This window comes from Buteo buteo, chromosome 7 (assembly GCF_964188355.1).
Source record: "Buteo buteo chromosome 7, bButBut1.hap1.1, whole genome shotgun sequence".
Lineage (NCBI taxonomy): Eukaryota > Metazoa > Chordata > Aves > Accipitriformes > Accipitridae > Buteo > Buteo buteo.
This window is the reverse complement of record NC_134177.1, coordinates 21,275,901-21,295,710: the sequence shown is the minus strand read 5'-3', so window position 1 is coordinate 21,295,710 and position 19,810 is coordinate 21,275,901. Positions and strand designations below refer to the sequence as shown.

At 38.0% G+C, this 19,810-nt stretch overlaps 1 protein-coding gene across 8 annotated transcripts in view; it reads right to left on the bottom strand.

The window, feature by feature from the left end:
* Positions 1-2,640: 2,640 nt before the first annotated feature.
* The window catches only part of PAX3 (paired box 3), an 82,488-nt gene continuing 65,318 nt past the window's right edge, over positions 2,641-19,810 (bottom strand). For 4 of the 8 annotated variants that reach the window (XM_075031874.1, XM_075031876.1, XM_075031875.1 and 1 more), the window contains exons 6-9: positions 18,524-18,689; positions 17,181-17,395; positions 4,827-5,073; positions 2,641-4,294 (exon numbers count right to left, since the gene is read on the bottom strand). In XM_075031874.1, coding sequence (XP_074887975.1) covers positions 4,260-4,294; positions 4,827-5,073; positions 17,181-17,395; positions 18,524-18,689 — 663 coding nt within the window. In that variant the 3' untranslated portion in view covers positions 2,641-4,259. Of the gene's footprint in view, positions 4,295-4,658; positions 5,074-17,180; positions 17,396-18,523; positions 18,690-19,810 lie in introns of those variants that run through there. The other 4 variants (XM_075031870.1, XM_075031872.1, XM_075031871.1 and 1 more) reach the window with 1 other exon arrangement.

Sequence of the window (19,810 nt, the reverse complement as noted above, 5' to 3'; positions counted from 1 at the left end):
GCCTTAAATTAATTTCTTGTTATTTTATACAGAGATACGTTTTAGTAATCCACTTTATAGACTTTCAGGCCAGAAGACTTTATGGATAGGAAACATTGAGAACTTTCATGGTTACTAATATAGCAAAACTGTATGCTTTACATGTTAGCATTAACCAACAGCACTCTGATGAGAGGGAATACATTTCTTACATGTACGACAATATATCACAGAATTCAGACATTACAAACAATTTGCACACTATCATTTGTCACACTTCTGAGAAAATGCAAATATATCCTTGCTACATAAATAATTAGTAGCATTTGATAATTTGCGGTGGGTTTTGGATTTCCAAAATTAAGTCATTTTGTATTTTTTCATTAAGTTTGGTGATCAGGTTACAGACCTGTAGCCAGATTTTTTAAGTTTGAATTTGCACAGACCTTAACCTAGGGATTAAATATCTAGGCCTAATGTCACATAGATGCAGAAATGGATTTCTAAGGACATAGATCTGTTTAAAAATCAGCTATTTTCAGTGAAGATTTGTAGGTTCAGATAGGCATTTCGTGCCTTTCAAAATAGCTCTAGAAAGATACAATTTAACAGCATTGGTCACATGGACAGACAAAAGACTTTTCAGCAATATTGAGTAGAAAAACCTGTGTGATTATTGGAGAAAAATGTTTATTTACAGGTTTCGTTTAAGTGGGATACACTGAATTATCCAGGGAAAACAGAAGGAAAATAGGTGCCATCCAAAATAATTCTTTTCCTAGCTCATTCGTTAAATATTATACATGCTTAGATAAAGGAATAGTAACATATAGCAATGTAAATATATGCCAAAATGCATATATTGGGTATTTTCCTGGGAGTAGAGGTTATTTGTAGATAAAGGAAGATTTAAAAGCAAAGAATAAATTAAAAATCACCGTTGTGCCACAAGGAATAAATATTATTTCATCAAAGCCTGTCTCTCAAGAGTTTCCAATTCTTATATCTATGATATGACAGACAGTTGGTTAAGCAGCTGATGTTATTTATTTCCATCTTGTAAATATGCAACCTCCACCCTCACCCCCCTCAGATAAAAAGAAGAAGGACCCTAAGATCTATCCTTTCTGCACTCATCAGTGAGCAGGTTTTGGACTCCATTGCTACAAGCACATTCCTCCAAGCTATTCCACAGTATTTCTCTCAAACGCAATATCTATGGCAGGCTTGTGCCCCTTTGACTTTTTGAGTGTTCAGGATTTGTATTCCAGAAACACACGTGGCTCCCAAGAACCTCTTCAGCCTTGACAGTGATAACAAGAAGGGATCAACAGTATCCCAAGTCATCCTTATAGCTCTGTCAAAGATTCCTATGGTGCATCACAAATCAGGAAACTGCTTTGTCCCTCTGCCCCAGGCTCCTCGCTTCCTCTGGCAAGAGCTCATCCCAGTTCCCCGCTTGCATGGCTTGTCTGCAAAAGGACTGGATGCTTTTCTCCGTATCTGTCTTGCTTCTAGGCTCTCCTGCTCTGCATTAGCCTCTCACACAAGGAAGTGCTTGGGAGACACTTAAAAAGAGGATGGAGCAGCCAAAGTGCCCCCTGTCTAACTTCAGGTTGGGAAAGCACCTCAGTAGCACTGCGGGGGGGGGGGAATCACAGCTCTGTCCCACCCCTCACAGCTGCTGGAATAGAAAAGGACAGACAACAAAGGTGGCATTTTGCAATCATCCTCTGACAAAGGTACACTCTCCCTGGGAAGAAGCACTCATACAGACATCATCCAGTTCCAAACTGTGCAAGCAAGCAGGCTTTTTTTAGAGCAAAGGGATTGCAAGTGGGGAAAAAGAGGATTATTTGGCCTTTGCAGCAAGCTTAGGAAACAAGACAAATGCCAAGGGTCAAGTCCTCGGGGAGGGGAAGCAACATCAAAAAAAATCAGAAAAATTAGCAGTTTAGAGCAGGGAATAGTATTAATAAGAGCCTTTTAAATTTTAATTGTCACAGAAATTAAAAGCATATAGGAGAAACATAAACCGGAAGGAAAAAAAGAAATACCCTTCCCCCATTTTTCAGTGTTTAACACTCTCTTTTCAAAAAGTATATTCCTTCCTTTTCCAGTGGAAGAGGTCTAGAGTTAAAAGAACAAAATAAAAATAAACCAAAAATAAAATGCACACAGAAATAGAAGCTGAAAGAAATTCAAGGTTGTTAACATCCCACACAAAATGGTGAGGAAATTAGATGTCCACCAAGCCTAGTTTAAAGTAAAAATTCCTCACACACTGATGTGCCACTAAAACTTACTCCATTTGATTTGAAGGGTCTTGCCTGTGTTTCAATCAGCTTGTGTGTAAGCCTGTTAAAAAATTCTTAAGACTTCTAAGGGAAAAAAAAAAAAATTCAGGACAGGTACCACCCATAACTGATTACAAAGTTCTTGCATTGTATGAAGCCATCTCAGTTGCCCAACTCATGCTGGGTTTAAGCCTATTTTACTTTTAAATACGCAGCAAAGGCACAACACTTTTCTCTTGTTGGGAAGACATACTACTGGTACCAATAGCACTTGAGAAATGCATAGTTCATTAACGAACACAGAGCTCCAGGTGGCACATTAGCAGTAGCTGGGCACAGAGGCTGCCTGAGGCTCCCACGGACCTAGGATATGTGCAGAATATGCTTACATAATGAATACAGTTTGCGTTGAAGATAACATGGTTTATTTCTTCATGATACTCAGATTAAAATGTATCAATGTATTTAGCACAACACTACATTTTAGGACAAAATCATCAGTGCTTTGCAAGTCTTCATAATGTTTATTCATTATAAATAGTAAATATTTACTGAACTTTTTACATGAAAGACATTTGTTTTTTGTTTGGTTTGTTTTTTGTTTTTGTTTTTTTTACAACACGTGCGTTGTTGTAGAGGCTGCAACACAAAGATAATATTTCATTTTTCCATCACCCTTAAGACCAATGTGTGAACTAACCTCTGTACTGAACCTAGTCTAACTCACTACTTCATAGTCCTTAATGCTAAAAGGAATGTATTTGTGTTCTGCCTCCCTCTTTGTTCCAAGAATCGAGAGAAATAAATAACACCACCTTCCATTTCCCCTTCCTCTCAACAACACAAAACACAAATTTATTGACATTCTAAAATGTCACAATACAAACTTCTTGTAAACCTTGGTTCCTATATTTTCTATATTGGATATCGCTGTATAATTTAAACAAATGTGTCAAATACAGGTCCATCTCTGTCTATGTCCTGTACATCACTAAAAAAGATGTAAACGTAATAATTTCTTCGTATTGTTTCCTGAAAATGACCTTTAAATCATGATTAGCAAGCTGGATTTTAGTCATCCAGCAGACTGCAATATTTCTGTATTTTATTATCAGGAATTACGCACTGCAAAAATAAAAGTACCTGCAAAAATATAGTTCTGATTCTATCTATATGACTTTGGATGATCCCAAAGTTTGTGTGAGGTACACAGTATTGCACATTGCTAGGCAGTTGTGAAAAATCAGTTGTGTTGTTGTTGATTTATTTTTTCTCCCATGTTTGTTCGAAAAGGTAAAACAGACTAGGAAGTCTCCACAAACAAAAAGGTAAAATCTGTTTTTCACGTTACACAAGACCTCGTCTCTTGGTAAAGCAAAACTTGTAAGTGACATTTATTGACAACATGATTACAAAAGCATGGTAAGGTAACCAAAAAGTTGCTCTGGAAGTCTTTTGCACTTATCCTAGCTTCCTATGGACTGTGACATTTCCTCTTGATGACAATTTCCAGTGTGTAAAATGAAAGAGGTTCTCCTGCCCTTGCTTCAGAAACTGAGCAGTTTTTAAGTTAGACTAAAGTCAGTACTGGATGTCAGATGAGTCAGAGCACGCAGAGCTCAACTGCTCTAAGTTTCAAAATGTTCCATTTGTCCCATCAATGCACATTAATTTCAACAACAAAAAATGGAATGTTTTGCCAGGCAGTAATATTAAATACTGCTCTGTTTTGTATACCCACTCATAATGAACCATGTCGCATTTACTTATTCATTATTGCTTTTGGACTTTGTCTTCTGTACAGCTTTGTCCAGCCTTCAAAAGTCTACTAAAAGCTATGACTGGAGAGAACATAACAAGCCTGCCTCTCTCAATGGGACTGCCCCAGTTTAGACTGCAGTGCGTTGAGAAGATCCCTCGTATCCAAGCCTTGGAGTGAGACCGGAAAACAAGACCAGCTTTAACTTGAAGTGGACAGTTCATTTATGCAATATCTGGCTTCAGATAATGAAAGGCACCTGCAAAAAAAGCGAAAGAAGCTTTTTAAGTCATGCTGTGACAACCTCACAGCATGGGGCCATGCCAACTACAGGTTGACATTGTCATATTTAATACTGATATATCAAAGGAAAGGGACTAATATTTTTATTCCTAGGACAAGTTTGACAAAACTCTATGTATCTGGGATTATATACTGTAATGATTCTTGAGCTGACCTCATTAAGAACATGTGTTTCTAATAGTGGAATGCCAGTGGTTATTTCATTTTGGACAACCCTTATGTTTTACCTAATGGCAATCAGGTTTCATGTCTCAACAATTAATAACATCAAGATGTTGTTGACATCACTTAAGAAAATAATTATGCCGCAGAAATCTTGCTCGAACAATCAGCTATCTCACCAGTGCAGTCTGCTCAGCTTTGGAGGGAAGTAGTAGTCAGCCATTAGGATCTCTGCTCATAAGTTTCTTTGTTACAGACAGAAAGTACAGACCATTGACAAACAGGTACTGTATTGCACTTCACAGTGCAAACGTCCCAATACTCACTTTGTCCGTACTGTCCATACTGGTAGCCTGTGACAGGGTCCATGCTGTAACCCGTGGTGCTGTAGGTCGGTGGGCAGTAGGACTGGGATGTAGGCAGGCTGTCTAAACTCTTCATATGATCTAGCCGCTGGCTGCAGCTGGCTGAGACAGTGGTGGTGGGCTCCAGGCCCCCAGTTAAAGGGGACAGGGCATAATCAGTTTGGGGCTGGTGAGGCACACCACCGTGGTTAGTCAGGAGTCCCATTACCTAAAATAAAAGGTAGAATAATAGAAAGGTTTAACATATGTGAAGAACTGTATTGCTTATAGAGCCACAGGAGTTCTCAAGTCTGTCATTTGATTTCCTAAAATAGGTAGACTGGGTATTCAAACTGTGCTTTGAGTATCTAATCCAAAGAGGAAGTGGAATTTGGTTGCATCATCCACCAAAAAAAAAGCTGATGGCTAACAACCAATAAAAAGTGATATCAAGGGCAAATAAGGAAAAATCATTTAAAAAACTTATTATTTTAGAGTGCCTGATCCTCCTATGCCCCAGCTGGGATCTTTGCAGACGTTTATTCCTTGAGGACTCAAGAGAATAAGAAGCATGTAGTGGCTCTTTAGCCACACTGTCCTGCATGATCTACAAACACAGAAAAGCTGTGAAAAACCTAACACAATTTGCTTTTCCAAGATCAGCAGTCATTAAAATGAAATTAACTTGGAGCTGATCTCAGCATCACTACCAATGGAAGTAACAAAGAATCACAGCACCCAGAACAATCTGAACACATGGGGAAGGGGCTGAGTGGCCGTAACTCCTGCTGCTGCATGCCCCGTGTGCTGGCCTGTGGAGAAATGAACGCGAAAGGGTAAAGTGCTGGTCATAACACCAGTTCTCAACTTCATCCTCTAAGTTAGAGGACACAACAGAAATAGTCAAGTGTTCCAGACCGGCTTCGAGTCAACTGTGACTCCCTTAATAAGCTGCTTGTACATGAACAGTTATGAAATCAGCAGTCAAGATCAGTTGAAAAGAGATTACTGGAAAATACATGCTTGTCCCTATAAAAGCCCAGCCCTCTAGGCCATAATTTCCAGTAGAAGAGCAAAAAAAATTTCAAAAGCACCTGTGCTTTCAATCAGGAGTGAAGGAAGCTATAGTTATAAGTTCTTGTACAAAAATCACTCACACTATAAGTTGGTGTGCATTTCCTTTCCTGGCACATCCCTATAACACATTTTGAAAATAAGCACAACTGAGAGAATTGCTTACTTCTGGAGTAAGTTGCACTTCAAAGCCTGAGAAATAGTCTGCAGCTTATAACGGGTAGCTGATGTACAGTTTCTGACAAAACAGCATATTCTGATACTTTACAGGTTGTTCTTCCTCCAAAAAGGCATTACAAATATCAGACATATGCTATTTGATAGTCATTTTGCTTTACTGCACTTCTTACCATAAACTAAAAAGAAATTATTAAAATTTGAGTCTATTTTGTAAAGAATAAATTAATGCTTATAAGAACATGTTTGGTTTCTAAAGTTCTGATGCTCCTTCTTGAATTGTATTTATTTTCCATCACAAAAGAAGAGGGATTATTATTGTAGGGAACTTGTGGTCCCAACTCTGAGTTTTGTCTGGTTTTTAATAAATAAATGAAACAAGACCCAGGAATCATGATTTAAGCAGGAAAGAAGACCTATCCAGGTCTTACATGTCTGCTAAGGAAGAGCAAGAAGCACAAGCAGAGTACCTTAAAAAGAGACACCCAGATACCCGCACTGAGAACACAAAACATCTCGGTATCAGATGCACCCAAGACATCTCACCAAAAAAAAAAAGATGCTGAGAGAAGTTCAATTATTACTTAGAGCCCTAGAATGTTCACTTCATTCCACTAAGCAGAAAAACATGAGTTTGATAGTATTTACTGAAAGTTTCGCAAACTGAAGCATTCATGCAAAAAGAAGTTTCAAAACATAGCCAAAGACTTCATTTAGATGCCGAAATCTTATAACTTTTAAGTTAAAAACACAAAAGAAGAATTTGGATTCAGGCTATAAGATATTTTCTATTTAATTCAAATAATCTTTTCAATGCACAAAACCTATTAAAAGAATTTGAGGTTAATAAAAAACAATTTAAAAAAATCTCTGGAATCACCACAGATTGAAAAATCTTGTTATTTGCACAGCAACCTGCACAGCATTTTGTCCCAAAAAAAACCCTAAAAGCTGAAATAACTGGGCTCTCAACTTTTTAATCTAAAAAATTGTTCCTGAAAACTATTAAAATTTCTACAGATTATTTCAGTAAGTTTTTCTATTCTAGAATTACAAATATTTTTCTTGTACCTTTGGAAAATGACAAAATCTAGCATGCTTAATGATCTGACATTGCATCAGTAGGATGTAATATTAGAACGTATGTTCATTTAGATTATATTAATCCTTGTCGTTTAACACTAATAGAGTTAAAAGAAGAGAAAGATCCACAAAAACGTAGCTTAACTTAAACATTTACATTGAAAATTACTACTTTGGAAAATATTTATGTTGGCACAAGTATCATGGTTTTGACTACAGTTTAAAACACACATGGTTTATCAGAAATCTGAAGTAAGTGCTCAGCCCTTTCCATTCCCACATAGCACCTCTGTGATACCAATATTTACAGGGCTTTACCACGTTCTGTTCCAAGTTCAAGAGCAGGGAGAATGGGCTGGGCTTGTGTCGCTCTCGCAGCCCTGCTGGAGTCCCAGCAGCACCCTTCTCTGTGTGAGCCCTCTTGCATCACACGCTGACTCTCAAGGACCCGCTGCTGAGTAAGCCAAATAGCTATTTTACCAACTACGTACTTTAACTAAACTTTTTTCTGTTTAATGTTTTCAATAGAATAGAGCCCAAGAAAACATTATTTGGACTTCGACAGCAAAGACAGTGAGCTCAAAAGTGTTGGGATTGGAAGTTATTTTAGAGTTAGAGATCAGCCTTGAAATTTAAACCTGGATCCAGACCTGGTCTCAAAAGGCACTCAAACTTCAGTAGCATCTATATTTGGATAGAGATTTATCTTCTCTGACAAACTAAAATTAGCATTTGATGAGATTTCCTTTAAAAAAATTAAATTAATTAAATAATACAAGTCTTCAGGCATCTTTTTATTAAGTGTATATGCATCTAATAGACACTTTGGAGCAGAACTGGCACAGCGCTCAGTCTCTGAGGTGGAGAAAACTGAAGTCTGAACAGTAACCATCTTCACAGAAATATCTTCTTCAGAGGCCTTTGGAATCATCCTGCAGTTGATTAGTATCTAAATAATTAGATTTTTGGTCATGTCTGTTTTGAAAGCTCTAAGGGAAGTAACCTCAGGGCAGAAGTCTTTCATACGGTATGTGCCATGACCTTATCACCCATACAAGGAGTTACAGGAAGGGCATGGCTGACTTTCACGTCATCAATTAGAAAGCCATTAATGGTCCATGTCTGCAAGATGCTCAGCACCCTCAGCTTAGTGGTGTACAAGAGATGCACCAAGATCTGGATTTTGCAACTCAGATCTGCTGGTATGAAACAGTATACTACTAAATAAGTAAACAGATCTGATTGTTTTACAATAATTAAGGAAGAAAATAAATTCATTCTATCCATATACCATCCAAATTACTGGAAAATATGTACTTCCCTCTGAACTACTTTGGGAGAGCCAAAGTAGTAATTGTTGGCCTCGCTGATCTGGATCCCAAAGAAGTTGAAAGAAAAATCAAGGGCTGATCTAACACCTAGAACCAAATGCTGCTGTAACTATTCAATTTATTTTAGAAAAGAACTCCTACAAATGCAAAAAAATCAGGCTGTAAGTTTTTTGGCTACGTATATTTTGTTTGCATTTTTTACAAAACACACAGCAATGGTGACACATAGCCTTTCAGCTTATACAACAAAAGACAGTATATAAAATTGATAAAATAGTTCTATTCTATTAGAAAACAAAGGTCCAATTAGGAATAAGCAAAGAGAACAGAGTGAACTGCAACAACCAAACTCTACAGAAAGTTTACAGAGAGCACATCCCAAGCGATCCAAAATATCCATTAGGACAAATCCCTTGCTGGTGGGGTCAGCACAGCATCACTATCTGAGAATATGATCCAGAAAGAGAAATTGAATGATGAAAGCCTTAAAGACCATGTATGAAACATCTGGTCCATTATCAGCTATTAGAAAATACTTCTATTATCAACAAAATAAAGGCCATTAAACTGAGAAAAAGCTTATTCTATTTAAATGAAACATTATGCCTGTTAACATGGATGGTATTTTAGGATGTAGGACCTACCATAAGCACAATAAAATTCTCATATGTTTTAATTCATTTACGCATGCCTGCATTTAATATGCTTTGTGACCATGTCTGCAATTAATACGATTTATGAGAAAAGAACATGTGCAATATTTTTTGGGTACAGTGATACATTTTTTTCCCCTCCTGTGAATGAAAGATTTAATGAAACAGCTCAAGGAAAATTGTTGGTAGTTAACGTATTAAGTTGAACTGACAGAATCATGAGTAAACTTTAGTGGAGTTAATGATATCCTCTTATCTGACCCTGACACATTTGCAGCATGTAATTTACAGAAGCTCTGTCCAGGGAATCTTGACAAATGCTCCTAACGATGTCAGGGCAATGTTCCATTCTAATGTAAAACAGATGTGGGTCAGATACCCTCATTCATCACTAACACTGAAAATCTCAAACTCCTTCTGAGATGAATGGCATTACCTGCTGTTAACTCTTTTCACTGTAGAAATATCTCTCAAAAACAAAATATTGCACAAGAAAGAACACAAAAAGTATGGTTATGATGCATTAGAATGAGAGATTTTAGAAGATGTATTAAAATCAATTAGCTACATGGATCTGTACCTACAGGATCCTTGAACCACGTTGCCAATTCATTTTATACATATGAATATGTCTGTCAAAAATATGAAGAAACCCAATAGAAAACATTTCCATGCCAAATGGCAGGTGCTGGGATCCACATACTTAGTTAATGAAAATAGGAGCAAATACACTGACTTTGACCATCTGATGATCTAACCTTCTGCATACTCATATCAAATGAAACCTCATACTGATTTCACACCACTAGACATCAGTGGTAGCTATGCTGACATTAGAGAAGGTGCACTGGTGTACAGTTAGAGTAATTAAGAGGATAACTTGATCCATCCTGAATTATATTTTTATCTACAGGAGATTACTAATGTTCATAACATTATGACAGTCTGTTATGAAACTCATGTCTTTTTTCAGGTGATAGATCATGGAGTCATGGGACAAGGTAACATTACCAAAATAATTCAAAGAGAAGCTAATTCTTTAGCTCCTGGTTGAATGGAAAAGCTTCAAAATTGTCAAGATGACTGAAAAGGTAAAACAAAGCCCAAAGATAGACATATACTCACAATTTATATGTATCATATACATATGAACATAAGTACATATATAAAATTAAACATCTTAAAACTTTTTCAAGCAGTCTCAGAGATTGTAGGCTTGTGAGTTTAAACGCTTGAATGTGGCAATATTACTTACAACAGTTCATAACAAGCCTAAATTTGAGATTAGATTGCTCTCTGCCTCTGAACTCTTCTCCTCCCACCTCTACTCAACCCAAAACACAAAAGAATAATTCTGGCCATCACGAAAACCAGCCCAGCTGTCACTAGCTGGGCTCTCACACACCTTCCCTCCACAACTGGGATGCATGGGTTTGTTCCCTCTGAAAGAAAACAAACCAAAAATACACCTTTTTTTTTTTTTTTAAATTCAAACACTAGATTTTTATTGCTTGCAGATGGCCAGGGGATGGGATCTGCAAAGCTTTCACAGGACTCTCACCAAACTCAACATTTGGCCCTACAACACCACCTATTGCATGATCTACACCTACATGGCTGGATTTACCAACAGAAATTGCTACAAAATCCTAGCCATTTAGATAAAAGCAGTAAGGTATCCATAAATGGGGGGGGGGGAATGCTGGACAAGCATAACTGGAGAAATCCAACCAGTAAGAAAGGGTTTATTCATGAGGCTCCAATTAATGGATATGCCAGGGCCTCTAACATTAGGCTAATCAGCACTGGGGACAAATAAAAGTGTATTTTGCTGTTTTGACCAGGGGAAGCCTCTTTGTATTCTGACTCAGCACTTAGTCTTTCTTTTATGAGGAAATTATGACTATTACTGATATCCTGCCAAAACAAAGGTAAAAATAAAACAGTTTGCTCTAGTGAGGTAGGATATTTTGAAGGAAATTGAGCCTGATAGATTTAAAGATGGATACATTGTTTTCTAAGGATTGCTAAGGATGAAATTCTACTCTTTCTGATCCCACTGCAATATATGCTTTTCACTGAATCAAGTTGTGGTATTTTTAGTACCTTTTTTTTTTTTAATCTAAAATATAGAGCATAATTAAAGACTCAAGTGAGACATCTGTAATTACTCATGACAAAGCCCTCATTCGTGTACCAGTCCTTAATTGAATAAATATGCAAGTATTCAGATTCCTGTTGATATTTCTATTTTGAAAATTCCTTGAAGAATCAGAAGTTCACCAATGCATGCCAGTCTTATACTCTATGAAGGAGACTCATACTTTCACTTAACAAGTGGTTTAAATTGAACTTTGACATGTAGCAAAAGCAAAAAATTATTTTAAGGGCTGCAGTGATGCTGAATACTCAGCCTGTGTATATTCTAAATCGTACAAATTATTATGGAGGAAGATAAGTCAGTTTTGTGAGCCATATCATTAAAAAAGGGTTAAGAAAACCAAGAAACTGATATGTTTTATATATAGTGTCATTTTACTCTTACATTTTTGTATTTAAGATATCTATATTTTTTATGGTATTTCTAAACATTTATTCTCATGAAGTTACAGTACAAGTGGCTTAAGTTTCCAGAAAGGTCCAGAGCTTTTTTTATCTTCATGTAAGTTTTCTGAGCTGTAAGAGGAGACATGTTTTTTGAAGGCTGAAGCCCCATCCACCTGCCCCAACCTTTCTGGCATGGTGGGGACGGAGGTGGAAGTACGCCCTGAGAGAGAAGTTAAGGAGGACATTCAAAATGTAAGGTCACCTGTTTATTGTTGGGTTTATATTAATATATTTTATTATATATGTTATATTATCTATAAATGTATTTTTATAATATTACAATATTTACAAAACAAATAATAAATGTTATTATTCTTGCACCATAACAGTTATGAAACTATTGGATCTCATCTATTTTTACCCAGTCCAGAAACAAAAATAATCAATCCCATTGGCTGAACTTTTTTTTTTAATTTAAAAAAAAAAAAACAAAACAAAACTCGTGTTCATGAAAATGATATCATGTGAATTAACTTTCTTCCTCACAAAGAAATCCCTGAGCTCTGTCTCATGTTCTTGGGTCATTAAACAAAAAGCTCTGAAAGCTAAGTTTATTGTGACAAAGATCATGAGATCATCAGTGTGGGACTTGGATCCAAATGAAATGTTTCTGTGGGCAACCAGCTGGACAGTAATTCAACAGAAGGTATAGGAAAAAGTATAATAAATTAATAGTTGCTTTTTTGTCCCCCTCTTGCCCCTCTTAATGAGGGAATGCAAGTTTTTAGCCACTGGTTCCTGCGTTTCCCTTAAAAACAGAGTTAACAAGACACTATGAACACATCTAACTGATTCGACAGCTGCCATCAGATCCATCCTTCAGGTTAATGAAAACCAAGTGCTCTCAAAGACTTAAGAGAAGCCAATTGCCTAAGATCTATCTCACCAAAAAGAGTTACAGGATAATTCTTAAACTCAGGCAGTGAAATGTTTTGACAGTAGAAGAAAGAAACCTTGAAACAACTTGCAGCTTTACTACTGTTCATGGCAAAGTTTGGAATTTTCATATCAAGATTATTCCTGAGCTCCAGGTAACGGCATGAGAACTGCAAACTTTGTTAAAGACTGTTACGATCTTCTACACAACCCATTCAGCATTCAATCCACTTCCTGCTTTGAAACTGCGGCCTTTAAAGCTCCGGGTTTGACTCAGTTATGGGGGAAGATGGCAAGGAAAAGGAAAAAGTAATTCTGTGAAGTTTTCTAGAGGGCAGGGAGGAAAAAAAATTACGTCCAGCAGGAGACAGGTTATGCACATTTGTTCTTTTTCCAGTAAAAACTTAACACTGCAGTACTATTTGAGCCTGCGTATCCTACAGATTAAATACAGAGAGCAAGTGGCCTCCTGGGCAGCAATGCAAGCAGAGTATTGCCACTCCATCTGAATCCACAAGCAGTCCAAAGCAGCAGGCTTCAAAACCAGCAAACTGCCTGAACTGCCTAGGGTAGGGCAAACTCTGCTGCTTTGACACTAATAAAAAGCACATGACAAGGTCAGGGGATGCCCATGTACACCAGAAAAAACTTTTTCCTTTTCTTAAATGAAGCAGTTCCAAATATTGATATCCTGTCTTAAAACCAATCTGCTCTTTAGCAAAACCGTACACCTGCAGTTGCAAGACAAATGTTTTTGCAGTTGCTCTTCTGCTTTCCATGGAACAACTGGCGATGACTGTTAATGCCAGGATCAGAAAGTGACCTGCCAATTCAGAGGCATGCTTAAGTCCTGTACACACATATTAACACATAGATATGCTACTCCCTAATAATTTTGAGTTAACAAACGTTTGTTAAAAGAAAATGCACTGAGCAACGGAAACCTAATTTGAAAAGGAAGTACAATATTCCCATAAATGAATGCATGAAAGCCAAGAAGCTGCATAATAGGCATAGAAAACATTAAAATACGCAATTTACATATATTACACACTAATAATCTCCATTCTGACGTTATATTTAAAGAGCTCTGGCTGAGATAGCATGCTTGCAGTTTCGTTGCTTTTTCATGAAATACAAACAAGGAGACTCCTGGCTACCAGTTCCCTGAGACATTAATATTCCTGCACAAGTCAAGCCTTTGCAGGTCTGTAAGACAGAGATTGTCTCACAACAGCCAGGTAGTAACGAGTAAACCAGATGAACGAGGAGAATAATCAGTCATGTAGAGGAGATCTGCAGATCTTGTCTTGATGTTAAAACATTCTGAATATTAACCATGTGGAACTGTTTCTATTCTCGTATTCATTTAAACAAGAGCAACAACATTTTCTTTTCCAGCCTGCAAGACAGGTACATTGTGGAGCATTCTGCTTCCTAAAAATGACCAAGACATACAGTCCTCTCTAACTTCCAAATTCAAGGCTAACACAATAAAAATAAAATTACAGCACCCTAGCGATCTCCACTTGTCCTTTGCCTTCACCCAGTGCTTGCCTTAAACAACATATTTGTCCATCATATTCAAGAACAAACTTAGAAAGGAAACACCCTGTGTGGAAAATAAAGCTTCCCTGGGGGTCTGCATGTTAGACCCTCATTTGGAATAAGCTGAAGTCAAAGGGGAAAAGGAGGTTTAAGACTGGTAAGAATATGATCCCGTGAATCTTAATATTAGATTTTGTTCTGCATGTTCTGAGGGTTTTTTTTAAAATCACAAAAGATTATTCTGGCTTCACACAAATCTCCCTCCTCCTGCTAAAGTCACCATAAATTCAGCTTTACACACAGTATGTCCAGAGCATTTGCCTGCAAGAGAGACAGCGATGGGTGGAAACATTATGCTAATTGCTCACACACCCAGATTTATTGTGGTCAAAAATCCACCAGCTAGTAAAAAGACCCTCTTTCCTTCTCATCTAAATTCCTCGCACATAGGCAGGGCACTGCAACATGCCCACTCAGCAGGAAAACTGTTTGCCTTTCTTCATGAAATCCCCAACACAGAACTGGCTTCCGACTTGCCGGCCACTGCTACCTCAGCCGCTCGGTCAGCAGCTGGGCACCTGCGGGAAGAGGCATCCCAGGGAAGTGTGACAAGGGGATGCACTGCGACACAACCCACGACTAAGGGGCATTTCACATGCAGTAACATGGCATGTACGTGAGCGATGTCTGAGGATCTTTTGGGTATAAAGCACAATGCTCTTTTGCTAGAATTCCACAGTTTTTTGCACATAATTTACATATTTGAGGTGGTACCACTCAAACACAAAGCCTAGGTATGTAATTTTATACATACATGCATTTTATACATGTCTCTAAGTCATTGTTTAAGCCCCAAAACTGTTTTAGAGGAGCTGCTGGTTACACTGCATGAATTTCAGGCCGGGCTATTTGTTTGTTTATTTGTTTGTTTGATGGTGAGATCTTTATCAGTCAGCATAGGTAACCATTCAGTTGCCAAGAAGCTGTTCAAAATCTAAATGGATACAAGTAATCTCCTGTATGCGTTCAGTGATGAACGCGTGACATCAGCTTTTGAGTGATCGGCCTCCTCCTTAACCTGCCAGTAGAGGTGCAGGACATGGCCAGGACCTCTAAGCGCTGGGGTAGAAAAAAGGTTTCAAAAGTCTAAGGGAAAAAAAACCCAAAATAACAGAAGTTTCAGAATGTAAAGACAGGGCTGGGTGTAAAGAAGCACAGTAACTGATTAAAGTTGTCTAATCTGCTCCAAGATCTCCTTTTGATTATATCAAACCTCAAATCAGAAAGACTGGGGCGAGGAAACCTGGCCTTACTTTTTTGTCCCACTTTACCCAGACATCACAAGATTTCTTTACTGTTGCGCTCCACTTTGGTGTCACAGACAATAAAAGCTTTGTGATCTTTTTTTTTTCCTTTCACATTTTCCATAGCCAGAACCAACATACATTTACACTGACACTAACAACTACTTTTGATGGATTAACACTGAATCCCAGAAGATACTTATGTCAAAAATGTGGAAGCCTTGCACACTATGAAACTGGTCATTTTTTAAAAAAAAAAAAAAAGGAAAAATGCAGCAACTAATATAATGTCATAGCTTTTGTTGGAGATTGCATTTAGAAATCAGAATTCTTTAGAACAAAATCCATTCAAGTCCTCTTGGAAGTACTTCCGTTTGTTTTTCTGTTGGTATTTTTTTCCTGAGATTTCAAGCCACAAAGTTTCGTACCCCACTCTATGCTGTAGGAATCTGTGAAACTTAATTACATTTACTGTTACAAAAAAGGGTTTATGAACTTTTGCCTTTGGGCAAAAATGTTTATTTCATTGCCTTTGTTATTCATTCTTTTCAACTCCAGTGCCTTTGAACTTTTCAGCTGCACAGAGTTATCACCGTTGCACAGGAACCAGGAACTGTACTCCCGAGATGCAAACCACAAGTTGAAGAAAACGAAGGAGGCAAAGATATACGAGTCGTTATTTTGGCCACCCTTTGTGCCATTAAAATCTCATTTTCTGCCTATTAGAATGCCCTCTCCCTGCTTAGGCAGTGGTGATAGTCAGTGATTAGTGTGTAATTGAGTATAATTGTCTTTTCACTTCTCATTTGTGTCATTCTGAGCTTCTCTCTGTTTTTCTAACCACTGAGAGGAAAAAAGGGTAGAAAGCAGATAAAGCTGTTAAAACTCTCACTTTCAGCCCTGAAGAGATTCCTGATTGTAATTATAGATTGCATCCTCTTTGTGACTTCTCAGAATTTAGTGGACATCTCTTTCCAAGCACCTGGGCAAAGCTTTCGCTAATAAAATAAACTACCATCTATTCAAGCTTTAACTAGTAATGTCAGCTTCAGACAGATGCTGTGTGTAGGAAAATTTAACCAACCTTTTGACACTCAATTAGCAAGGCAATTTATTAACGTGATTTCCTAAAAAGAGCTCACACAAATTAGAAAAACAATTATGGTATTCATGCATTTATATATTGCCAAAGAGCAGTAATACTCCTAATTTATGTATTTATAACTCGATTATAGCTCATCTCAATGCACACTGTTCAGCCCTTGGAACTCTCCTCGTACAACTTGCCTGTAATTTTCCTGTACCATTCTGTAAAACCTTGGTGAGGTTATCTTAAGGAGATATTTTATTCACAGAAGAACTACACTATCTACTTTCTGTACCTAGCAATGGCTCTTCAGGAGAATAGCAGTACATTACAAATGCTTGACAACTGAATGTAAACACGAAGCCTGCATGATTACATTATAAATCACTTGAAATTAAATATAAGCTCTGACTCTTGATTCAGCCAGTAGGAGGAAAAAATAAAAAAAGAAGGAAACTAGCAAACTGAAATCATGTGGCTTATATAAAGAATACATTATGGTTTAAATTTGGCAATTCATTATACTGTGGCCTGAGGGAATAGACTCTTTGGTTCTGGTATACAGCAAATCCTCTGTCTGAAAACACAGGACTGACCTGAGGTGAAAGGCCATTGCCAATGGCAGGGTTCATGGGATTTGAGGGCCCGGACGGAGGCACAAAGCTGTCTGTATAGCTGGAAAATCCATGCCTGGTGCTGGGTAGGCAATAGGCAGAGCTGCTCTCTGGATTTGAAGGGAGGCTGCTTTGGTGTACAGTGCTTGGAGGGAGAGGCTGAGGTCTATGGACGGTACTGCTTGGATCAGACACAGCTAGAAGCAAAAGAAACATGTTGATATGTTTTCCTCCTTTTTTCTGCCATAATAAGTTCATTATGTGAAGCTCACCTTGACAGAATTGCATCAGGACCTGCATCTAAGTACTAGTTAAGGAGAAAGGTAAATCTTTAATATTGCTAGATATTTAACTGGCCAATAAGATTACAAAAAAATTCTTAAATAGACTGTAAAAATCATAACAGACACATGCAGTTTTCAGACAATTTTTAGTGAGCACATATTGTTCAGAATTGATACAGCAATATTTTTTTTATATATGCACATATATAAAGGGAAAGCTTTATTTGCTTAGAAGACTGGTAACAGGCTTTCCCCTCCCGGTCACAGCACAGAGATTCTGCCGTGGTTTGTAGTGAACCTAGCAATGGATGGGAGAAGCCCTGGACTTTGAAAAATTTACTTAATTAGAACATCCACCAACAGTTAGAATCCAAGTCTCAAGGAGGGAACAGGAAGAGTGCAGTAACTTGTTTTATAAAATTTCACCTATAGGGTTTTTCTTTAACAGTAAAATCTAACGTAGCCTACATTTAAGGCTCTGTTCCCTCCTCACCCACCCCCAATTCATCAAAGTTCATAGAATTTCTGATAACATTAAGACAAATTTTTACAATACTGAGACTTGCTACTACCTAATGTGAAACAAGATGGTCTGAATAGCTGTTTTTTGCACCATCAGATCAATATTCAGCATATTTACAGAAGTTTCCGGTGCACCATCATCAAAAGCAACAAAGACAACAGAACAAAACTGCTGCCTCCTTCCCCGCCACGCCGGGCACGCTCAGCAAAGGAGGCCAATGCAATAGAAGGGTAGGGAAGCGTGTACGTCGCTTTACCAACGCTGTACCTCTGCCATGCAGGAGGCTATTATTTCTCTAGCTAGCACTGTTCACATGTAACCAGCCCTTTCTTGCAGCAAAACAAACCCTAGTTTTACATGCTTAAAATGAGCAGGCTTGCAAGGTCCTCACTGACACAGACCCTAAATTAGCCAACACCTCTTTTTCCACATTAGAGAAGAAAATATTTCTACAACAGATCAACACAGGAAATGCTCCAATAACACTATTGTAACCAAGTACCTGTTGGCTACTGTACCTTGCGGTATGGAGGTGGGTTGATAAGAGGGCTCAGAGAGCTGGTACGTTGGCAAAGTTGGCATGGCACTGGGTGGAAATCCTCCTGGGATCAGATGGTTGAAAGCCATCAGTTGATTGGCTCCTGCCTGTTTCCTCCATCTAGCACGACGGTTACTAAACCAGACCTACAAATGTTTTAATTAGGAACATTTTATTTTTGTACATTTAATATGGGTGCATCAGAAATAATAGCATTGTATTTCAAATGCATTCAGTGTCTGAAATGAGAGATACAGAAAACACGCACTGGGCTCAGAGCTCCTAGACAAGAAAGGAGCCCTTGGCACAGATTTCCGTGGTTCAACAGACAGGACACAGGGATCCTGAACCCTAGTTTCCTCTCAAATACAGCCTCTCCTGAGAAACAAGCTGACTAATGCTGTCAAGCTTTAGTGCTTTTAATCACTATCCTTATTGTGCCAAATTTAAAGAGAAAGGGAAAACATCTCTCCATTTGATCTAAGTGCCAGCCAAAGCTATTTGGTCTGGATGGTATTGTCTTTACATTTAATTTGCTGACAAGTTAGTGGCATCACTTAATGCACTGTTGGAAGGTGCTTGTGTTTATATATTGGGATACTATATTGCCCTAATGATCAACAGAACTTGAAGCTTTTAATTTGAAAAATACAAGCCCCGTGTACAAAGCACACAAATCCCTCCCAGTAAGTTTTCCTGTACTCACATATGTACAAAACATCTCTTAATAAACTTGACATTAACAGTAGATCAGAATTTCAGTACTAGATTAACATTTCAGAAACACTTTGAAATCTGTTTCCAGGACAGGGTACTAAACAGATGGGGTTTGGATTAGTGGGACATTTTAGCTATAAATCTGCTTTCCTTCACGTCATTCTCAGTTCATGTTTTAAGTTTTCCAAGTCTTGGATGGCTCTTATTACCTCCAAGAAATGACAAGGCAAGACTTCACAAATGCAGACATAATAAGAGTTGCAAAACACATAGGTTAGTATTGATATTATAGCAATTACACATACTGCAAATGGGAAGGGCAACCAGCCACAGCAGGGATGCCTGGACCAGCGTGCCTCCATGCTGCCCTGCTGCAGGTAAACCAACTTCTAGATTAGAGTGCTCAGGTCCATGAGGTGGCCCACCACAGAAAACAAAGGTTGTTTGAGATAAGGGAAGCTACACGCATTTGTAAACAAGCAGACAATTACTCATAACTGTACACCCTGCAGCAGCTGCAATGATCATCGGTGGATACTATCAATCAGAT